General features: G+C 42.4%; 1 protein-coding gene across 2 annotated transcripts in view; it reads right to left on the reverse strand.

Annotated features, from left to right (window-relative positions):
* Nucleotides 1-4,741, reverse strand: part of SLC2A2 (solute carrier family 2 member 2) — a 36,442-nt gene extending 31,701 nt beyond the window's left edge. For both annotated transcript variants that reach the window (XM_061168317.1, XM_061168316.1), the window contains exon 1: nucleotides 4,622-4,741. In XM_061168317.1, coding sequence (XP_061024300.1) covers nucleotides 4,622-4,636 — 15 coding nt within the window. In that variant the 5' untranslated portion in view covers nucleotides 4,637-4,741. The remainder of the gene's footprint in view (nucleotides 1-4,621) is intronic.
* Nucleotides 4,742-9,752: the final 5,011 nt, after the last annotated feature.

Here is a 9,752-nt window from a genome sequence, read left to right on the forward strand (position 1 = left end):
CACACACACACACACACACACCCCATCAGCCTTCCTCTGACACTCCAAATGTGTCTCAGTCAGAACAGTGTTGGCTGTTCTTACATTTCTTTGATAAAAATAAAAGTTAATTTTTAAAGATAGAACTCCTGTTTCATTACCTCCCAATTAAATTGTTCTAAGTCATTGCTGTAGGAATACTGGAGTTGCCCCTAAGATCACTTCCTTCCACTTAAGGATAACAAAAAATACCACTGAGAAGGAGATAGGAGAGAGAGATTTTTACATTTATTTTTTAATTGTAAGAGAATTGCTTTAAAATGTTTTGGTTTCTGTCGTACAACAACTTGAATCAGCCATAATTTTATATATATATATATATATATATATATATATATATATTTCAACAAAGGTCCATCTAGTCAAAGCTTTGGTTTTCCCAGTAGTCATGTATGGATGTGAGAGTTGGACTACAAAGAAAGCTGAGCACTGAAGAATTGATGCTTTTGAACTGTGGTGTTAGAGAAGACTCTTGAGAGTCCCTTGGACTGCACGGAGATCCAACCAGTCCATCCTAAAGGAAATCAGTCCTGAATATTCATTGCAAGGACTGATGCTGAAGCTTAAAGTCCAATACTTCGGCCACCTGATGCGAAGAGCTGACTCATTTGAAAAGACCCTGATGCTGGGAATGATTGAAGGCAGGAAGAGAAGGGGATGACAGAGGATGAGACAGTTGGATGGCATCGCCAACTCAATGGGCATGAGTTTGAGTAAACTCTGGGAGTTGGTGACGGACAGGGAGGCCTGCCGTCCTGCAGTCCATGGGGTCGCAGAGTCGGGTACAACTGAACTGGAATTGGAACTGGATCTCCTCCCTCCTGAGCCTCCGTCCCCTCCTCCCGGCCCCCGCTGTAGGTCATCATGGAGCACCAGGCTGGGCTCCCTGTGTTATAGAGCAACTTCCCACCTGCCATCTATTTTACACATGATGGTGTATCTATGTCGATGCTACTTTCTTTATTCGTCCCACTCAGGAGAGGTTTTAAATATTTAGAAATTGTAGGATGTTCTTAAAATCTTTGTCCTCTGACCTTCCTGGCTTCTTTTCTCTACTGAAGGCTCTGGTCCTGCCACCCTGTGGCCTGTAGTTCTCTGCTTTAACTCCTTGAGAGAGAAAGTTTTGGTCAGATAAGGAGCAATCTCATTTATTTTAAGCGGGTCATTTGAATTTCCAACTGAAGTGATCATTCCAAATATCGAAGTCTCTGGAACTGTTTGATTGCATTTTCTTTTTTTTGTTTGTTTTGTATCTCTTATTTTCAGGCTTGATTTCCCTCTCTGAACTCCATTCCGAACTGGCTCTTTGCATCCCATCTTTTCCTTTTCCATTGTCAAATAAAAAGAGGTAACATTTGTAGTCAACCTTCTATGTGGTTAGATTTGGACAGAGAAAGTTCTGTTTATGAGAAGGAGAATTTCTGAAAACTACTAAATTTGAATTAGCCCATTAACCCTAATTCATTCAATCTATCATCCAAGAGACTGACCCACAAATAAGTACATAGGAGCTAGTGAAAACTTAGCTGGGAGCTTACTCTGTCCGGGTTCAGTGATCTAACTGGTTTGCCTTTTCTCTCAATAACCTTTTAGGTTGGAATTCTACCATTTTACATACGGGAAAACTGATATAGAAAGGGTAAGGAACTTGCCTGAAGGCCTGTAACCACAAAGTGGTAGAAGATATTTAAGTCTTTTCTCAAGCTTTTCATAGACAGCAAGATATTAAGCCTGCACTTTTTGAAAGACATTTGAAGCTTATTAATTTTAAGTTAAAGAAAGCTATGCTCTATATCCAATTAAAAATATGCTGCTGGATAAATGTAGAAGAAAATAATGTGGGCAAGTGGGCCGAACCTTAACATAGAACAAAATGTGGTGTTTATTTTGTGACTTAGAGGTCAGATGGAGTCCATTAGGAAAAGCAAATCAACTTGGGAGTCAGAAAACCTATGAGTCCCATCCAGGCCCTTAATATCCCCAAGTGTCAGTTTCTCTGCCCCCAAAATGGGTATAATAGTTATGCATAGAATTATTGTAAACACTGAATAAGACACACACTATGGTCTTTGTATAAATAGTAAAAGGGCTATAAAACAACTGATTTTTACTCACATCATTATCATCTTGTTCATCACTCTTGCCAAAAAAGAATCACCTGTCAATTTTTCAAACATATAGTTTTCACACTACTACAAAATATCCCCATTTTACAGGTAAGGAAACCAGGGCTCAGAGATTAAGTGGTATTCCCAACATACATTGCTGGTAAATAATAGATACTCTTTTATTGGAACCCAGAGCTCATCTTAAACTCCCACTGCTAAACAAAACAATTTTTAGATTTTCAGCAGCTATTGATTGACTTGGCTGGGAGGAGAAGCTTGTACTGTTTCCTCTACAATATACCACAAACATCAAGTCAAAGGCGATCTTGCACTCAACTTTGGAAAAGTCCAGGAGTTTCTCAAGCTATAGAATTTTCAAGTTTCAAGGGACCTTTGAGAGCAATGGATTCTAGTCTAACCTCTTCCTTTTTCAGTTGGAGAATCAAAGTCCTTTAAGTTATACAACGCGCTACTGGCTATACCCAGAGTAAGAATCCAGGTCTCCTACCCCACAGACTCATGCTTAGCTCACCCCTTTCAACCTGGGTGAATTTACAAATGTGACACATAGTGCTTTACATTAGTTCTCATTCTTTCTGGGTTCCCTTTTTAGGCAATTCTTTAATTCTCAAGGGAAATACTATAGCACAATTTCTAAGGCTCCTAAGGGAAGGTAATAATAATTTTAAATGAAACTTGAGTATCTTCTATTTGCCAGGCACTGTGGACAAGCACCTTCTGTTTTGCAGTATCTACCAAACTGCAATTGTTTGAACACTATCTTCATGATTTTTTTTGCCAAATCTATATATCATCTGTATAGTTGTTAACTCAATATTTATCTTTATACTGCTTTTAAAGATTTATCTACTTTAGCTGTATCCTGGACTGTAATAGGAAATCATGAAATCCTAGTTAGTATTCCTTAAATATACATTATACACACACACAGCTATTGATAGTAAACTGTTTGTCATCTGAGTTTCTCTAATACTATCTCATTTAATTACTCCCATACAGTAAAAAGAAAGAAAGTAAAGTCACTCAGTTGTGTCCGACTCTTTGTGACCCCATGGACTGTAGCCTAACTAGTCTCCTCCGTTCATGGGATTTTCTGGGCAAGAGTACTGGAGTGGGTTGCCATTTCCTTCTCCAGGGGATCTTCCCAACCCAGGACGAACCCAGGTGTCCCGCATTGCAGGCAGACACTTTACTGTCTCAGCCACTAGGGAAGCCCCATACAGTAAAGAACTATTACAATCCCTGTATCTCCCATACTATATCCTTATGTTCTATTCCAATGTGCTTTTAATTTGTTGCAAGAGAGAAAAACCATTTGAGAAAACATTACACAGACTAGTCAGAAAACAGAGCAAATACCCTTAAAATCTCAATTGGTGGCTAGGCCAGTTAAAGAACTTAACCCCTATATCACAGCAGGTAGGCAACATTAGCACACTCCCAATCCAGGATCATGACCACAAAGCCTGTGCTCCTAGCCTTGTCACTTACTGACATGAAGGAAGGCTCGGCCGAGTAAGTTACACCAGATCAGAACTCAGAGGTCCTTCCTCCAACACCCATTTACCTACTTGTATGATTGTGATTTGGTTGGGGGACACTTATTAAGGGCGCAATAGCACTATATCCTTTCTCCTTTCAAATTTTTATTTTGAAAAGTATTGTATCTACAGAGAAATTGAAAGACTAGTTCAGTGAACACTCCATAACCTTCACCTGTGTTCACCAATGGTTAGCCTTTATATTTGTTTCATTCTCACTGTGGGTGTCTGTGTGTGTTATTTTGGTGAATCATTTGAAAATAAGTATCAGATATTTATGTCACTTTACTCCTAAATACTTCAGCATGTACTCACTAAGAAAAAGACATTCTCCTTCATAATTACAATACCATTATCATATCCAAGAAAGTGGTAGTTATAAAGTATTATCTAATATACCCACAATTTCTATCCCCATATTGTCCCTTGGAGCTGTTTTCTTCTTCCTTCCACAATCTAAGCTCACTTGTTGCATTTGGCTGTCAGTTCTTCTTTGTCTCTTTTAATCTAGAATAGTCCTTTTTAGTCTCCTTTAATCTAGGACAGTCCTTCTCATATATTGATATTTTTGAAGATTTCAGATCAGTGTCATGATTAGTTAGATTTGGGTTAAAGTGCCCTTTTTTGCACATTCCTTCAGTAATATGGTTATGCAGTACCACTCGAGAAAACTTTACACAAGCTAGTCAGAAAACAGAGCAAATATCCTTAAACTTCCAACTACTGAAAAAAATATGATTTTTTAGCAGCCAAATTAACTATCAGTTGACCAAGAGAAGAAGGGCTCATCTGTAGTAGCTACACCCAACATCCCACAAATCTTCAATATACTCCTACATAATCCTCAATATGCTCACTGACTTGAACAGATTTCCCTATTCCTGTCCTCAAATGGACATAATACAACTGTACCTTATCTTCTGTCATTTTATGGGTCGGAGTCCTCCTCTTAATTCCAGGTCTAGAGCGGCAGATGCAGTGGCCAGCTTCTGACTGTCCTTCTCTAGCTTTCTGAGACTAGTTATACATTAGAATAGGAGGGGCCAGGCTAGGAGGCACGAGGCCAAGTTTAATCCTGGGCAGAGGTGAATATTGATTAGAATCTAATCAATAAATATTTTGCCTCTGTCACCTGCGGTGTCAATGTCTTTGTTCCACCGGGAAAGAAACTGGGAGTGGGTTTCTTGGGTGTAAGTTACAAACCAGAGATGGTTGTGTTTTAAGGCACGTGCTAAGTGTGGCAGGAACCAGGGGCAAGTGAAAAAGAAAGCTTATAGAGTCTTTTGTAGAAAATGAGCTATGCTGGGCTGCCACGCTCTGCTGTGGGGAAAGAAAGACAGGCACACAGGAGCTCATGCCCTGCAGAGAACCAGTGCGGTGGCGCTCGTGCTTCAGAGCCAGACCACCTGGCCAGGGGTCACTGTAGGCTTGAGCGGTTACCTGAATGAATTTGGAGAGTCATGAACTTGGGTTTGAATCTCACCATTTTACTAGCGGTGTGACTTTAAGCATGAGACTTTTCTGTGCTTTAGTTTTTTCACCTGACAAAAGAACAGAATATACACTTTATTGATTGGGTTAAATGTGGTAATATATGAAATAATAATAAGTGTTCAGCAAATGTTGGTTGCTATTGTTTTTGCTATTACTGTTATTGGTTCCGTGTATGTCAGGAAGTCCCCTGTCAGGGGCAGTAGGTTAGAGGTCTCAAATAAACCTGCTCACAGGGCTTGGGCTTGTGCCCTTCTGTGTAGCCTCTACGATGTCCAGTCCTTGTGGGGAGACAGGTGACATCTCATTTGGTTGAGCCTGAACTGTGTCTAGCAGAGAGTGTTACTGGTTCCACTGAGGCTCAACTGGAACCAGTGTCCAACAGAGAAAACGTAACGAACAGCCCCTAAATGAGGGGTGTTACGAAGAAACAGAGGGTGAGGACATAAAGGAAACTCAGACTTCATTTGTCTTTTATTTCTCTGCCCTCTTTCCATTTCTGTCACTTCTACCAGATAATGCAAAAAATAATTCATTTCAAATCACAGTCCTGGGCTCTGAGATGCATGATATAAAAAGATACTTCAGAGCTCATAATGCATAAGGAGAGAGAAACGTAACCATAGACAGCAATACAGTAATTTCTTGGTGAAAAGGCATGAACAAGGATTATTAGCAAAGATAGTTAATCTTTATGAGTTCTTGCTCAGTGCCAGGTGCTGCTCTCAGCACTTTACACACATTAACCAGTTCAGTCATAACAGAAGGCATTCTCCGTTGCACAGCCAACGTTTTGGGGAGCAGTTTTGAAATCAGACTTTGAAGATCCTAGGTAGCTACACTGCCCTTAGTGCATAGTCTGGCTCCTGGCTTTCTGCTCTAGTTTCAGCTAGTGATGCCCACAGCCATTGTCAGAGCTTCTTTAATCAGGAGAGGACTCCTTAGCAATCATTTTCCAGTGACATGACATTCTGCCAGAAAGTCTCTGTGCTGCCATCCAAAATGATAGTCCCCTCTGTTTACCAACCTTTGTTTTTGGAGTTTTCCTTTTAAGAGATGGCCTTGAGTGCGGCGTGAGGTCAGGAAACCTTTAACTTTTACTAGGTTGGAGCTGCGCAGCGTGCCCAGGGTAGCTGTTCTCTCCATTGGAAGTGCGCCCTGCTACTCGTTAACCCGGGATGCGGGACCGTAAGCCACCCAGACCAGTTTCCTCTGGTTTAGCCCAGACCTCTCCTGTTCTGCTCTTACTCAGGAATAAGTAATCTCTGCACCTTTTAGGGATGGGCTGAAACTTTATCTCCAGTTGTAGGGTGGAGGAATTGTTAACAGTGACTGCATTGGTATTTAGCTCTCGGAGAACTGATAATGCATTTCAGCCTCTCAGGAGAGTCTGTCTGCCTTAGCGCCCACCTGAGGAGCAGCGGGTCCGATTGCCTGGAGTTACCTCCATGTTTCCCTGGTTGTGAGATAAAGTCAGCCTTTTCTCGCTTTGCTGTCAGGATAGGGGCCACCCAATGAGGTGGACCAGTGCCTAGAATCACCCAGAGATGCCCTGAGGGCAGTGCAAAACCAGCTCTGTGTGGTGGGGTTTTTTTTGTTTGTTTGTTTTAGGATTCACTTTTTAAACACTTCAAGTCATATTACTTCTTGATTAATGTAATCTTCATAGTAGGCACCCGGGGCTCTAACTGGAGAGAGTTTTCCAAGGATGGAAAAGAACTTCCCCACCTTTTTTCTGTATTATCTTTGCCCATCCGATCGCTCAGTCATGTCTGACTCTTTGTGACACCATGGGCTGTAGCTTGCCAGGCTCCTCTGTCCATGGGGATTCTCCAGGCAAGAATACTGGAGTGGGTAACCACTCCCTTCTCCAGGGGATCTTCCCCACCCAGGGATCGAAACTACTTCTGATTCTTCTGCAGTGGCAGGCGGGTTCTTTACAGGCTGAGCCACCTGGGAAACCCCGTAATATCTTTACTTTGAGTGAAATGAGAGTTTATTTCTATAAATGGAAAAAAGGCAACTCATTCTCGTAGCATGCTGCATTCCTCCCTGATCGGATCAGGTATGGAGAAGTGCAAAGGCATCTCTGGGGAACCAAATAAAATGAGCTCAAACTGGGCCAAACCGGAAGTGCGGGAAGAATATTGGGAAGTCCTAGATTCTGAAGAAGGCCAGTGTATTTTAGGATTTCTGAGTCAAGTTTGTCCTCGTTGTAGCCTGCCTCTTCTCACCCTCTCCACAGATCCCACTCTGATCCATCCCACCAGCATCTCTCCTGAATGTGACTGCCCAGCCTGGCTTCCCTGCCCCCAGTCTCATCCTATGGCCTCTTTTTGACAGAGAAGCCAATGGTGATTTAAAAAGGAAACCAGACAGTAATGCATGCATGCTAAGTCGCTTCAGTGGTGTCTGACTCTTTGTGGCCCCATGGACTCCTCTGTCCCTGGGATTCTCCAGGCAAGAATACTGGAGTGCGTTGCCATGCCCTCCTCCAGGGATCTCTTCCTGATCCAGGATCGAACCCACAGCTCTTACGGCTCATGCACCAGAAAGTAATACCCCTTGCTTAAAAGTCTCCAAAGACTTCCCTGTCACCCTTAGAAGGAAACCCACATTGGTCAGCACAGCCTGAGAGGCTGATCTGATATAGCCTTCCCTGACACTGACTTAAAAGTCTCCAAAGACTTCCCTGTCACCCTTAGAAGGAAACCCACATTGGTCAGCACAGCCTGAGGGGCTGATTTGATATAGCCCTCCCTGACACTGACCTAGCCTTGTACTGCTCTCCTTCTCTGGGCTTAGCCACACTGTCCTCAGACTTGATTAACGTGTTCCAGCCTCAGCACCTTTGTACTTGATGTGGCTCTGCCTACCGCACTCCACCCCAGGCTTGTCTGAGATTGGCTCTTCTACATTCCCTTGAGGGCTCACCGAGGCTCTCCAAGCAGGCTTCTTAAGGTGGGCACAACCTATCCCCCAACTCATTCTCAGGCCTGTTACTTGGCTTTATTTTCTTCATAGATCTATGCTTGAAATCTGATTTACCATTATTTATTAAAAATTAAACATTTAATAAATTGAAATGTCTAGTCAAAATATCTAATTATTAAAATATCAAATATTAAAATTATTTTGTTATTTAAATTCATTATTTGTTACTATTTTATTATTTGGACTTCCCTGGTGGCTCAGATGATTAAGTGTCTGCCTGCAATGCAGGAGACCCCGGTTCAATCTCTGGGTTGGGAATATCCTCTGGAGAAGGAAATGGCAACCCACTCCAGTACTCTTGCCTGGCAAATCCCATGGACAGAGGAGCGTGATAGGCTACCGTCTATCATGGGCCACTTTCCTCACCACATTTAAGTTCCGTGAATGTGGAGGGGACCTTGCCCTTCTTGTTATCTGCAGTGGCTTGAGAGTGCCTGGTACATAGTAGGCACTCAATATTTGTTTAACAAATGAAAGAAGTTCAAAAAGAGTTACTTTCTTGCAATAGTCTGAGGCTGGCATTGGGACATTTATTGATTTAACATTCAATAAATGCAGTATTTACTGAACATCTTTGTAGGCACTAGTCACAACAACGAAAAAAATAGAGTATCTGCTCACGTGGGGTTTACTTTCCATGAAAGAAACTAAACAGGTGCTTAGGAGGAGAAAGCAGGGGCACTCACTTTGAAAAAGAGTTGGACATGACTTTGCAACTAAAGACCAACAGTAATCTGTCCAAGAAGCTGAGAGAGTCACAGCCCCAGTGACCAGGGATACTTCCTCTTCCCTGCACCTGGGGGCCACAGGTTTACCTTTGGGAAGGGGTCAAGAGGTCCCCAGGCCTCTGTGTGCATTTGTGTTTATCATCTGAGAGTGTCTGAGTATTGCTAGATGATCACAGAGCTTGCCAGAAAAATCTACTAATCCTTTTTTGTGTGTGTTAGGCCCTTAGTCGTGTCTGACTCAGGGAAACTATGGACTGTAGCCTGCCAGATTCTTCTGTCCATGGGCTGCTCCAGGCATGAATACTGGAGTGCGTTGCCGTTTCCTTCTCTAGGGGATCTTCCCGACTCAGGGATCGAACCCACGCCTCCTGCATTGATTCTTTACCCTCTGAGCCCCCAGGGAAGCACCAGTTCCTCCTAACCTACCTATGGATTAGGCATTGAATTGACTCAGTAATGGGCAAGTTTAACAGAAAGAAAAGGAATAAAGGAAATAGGCTAATTTATTGACTGCCACAGACAGAACTGGCACAAACAACCTGCCCCATTTCCTTCCCTCTCAGTCTCAGCACAGGGCAATCTTCTTAAGGTCCTCAAAGATCACACGCCGTGATGATTAATGTGATGTCTTAACTTGGCAGGCCACAGTGCCCAGACATTCGATTAAACATTATTCTGGATATTTCTGTGACGGGTTTGGATGAGGTTTGTATTAAAATCAGTAGACACTAAATAAAGTGGGTTGCTTTCCAAAATGTGTGTGGGTCTCATCCAACCCGTTGAAAGTCTGATAGAACAAAACCCTGACGTCTCTTGAGCAAGAGGGAATT

The sequence above is a fragment of the Dama dama genome, chromosome 19 (genome assembly GCF_033118175.1).
Source record: "Dama dama isolate Ldn47 chromosome 19, ASM3311817v1, whole genome shotgun sequence".
Classification (NCBI taxonomy): domain Eukaryota; kingdom Metazoa; phylum Chordata; class Mammalia; order Artiodactyla; family Cervidae; genus Dama; species Dama dama.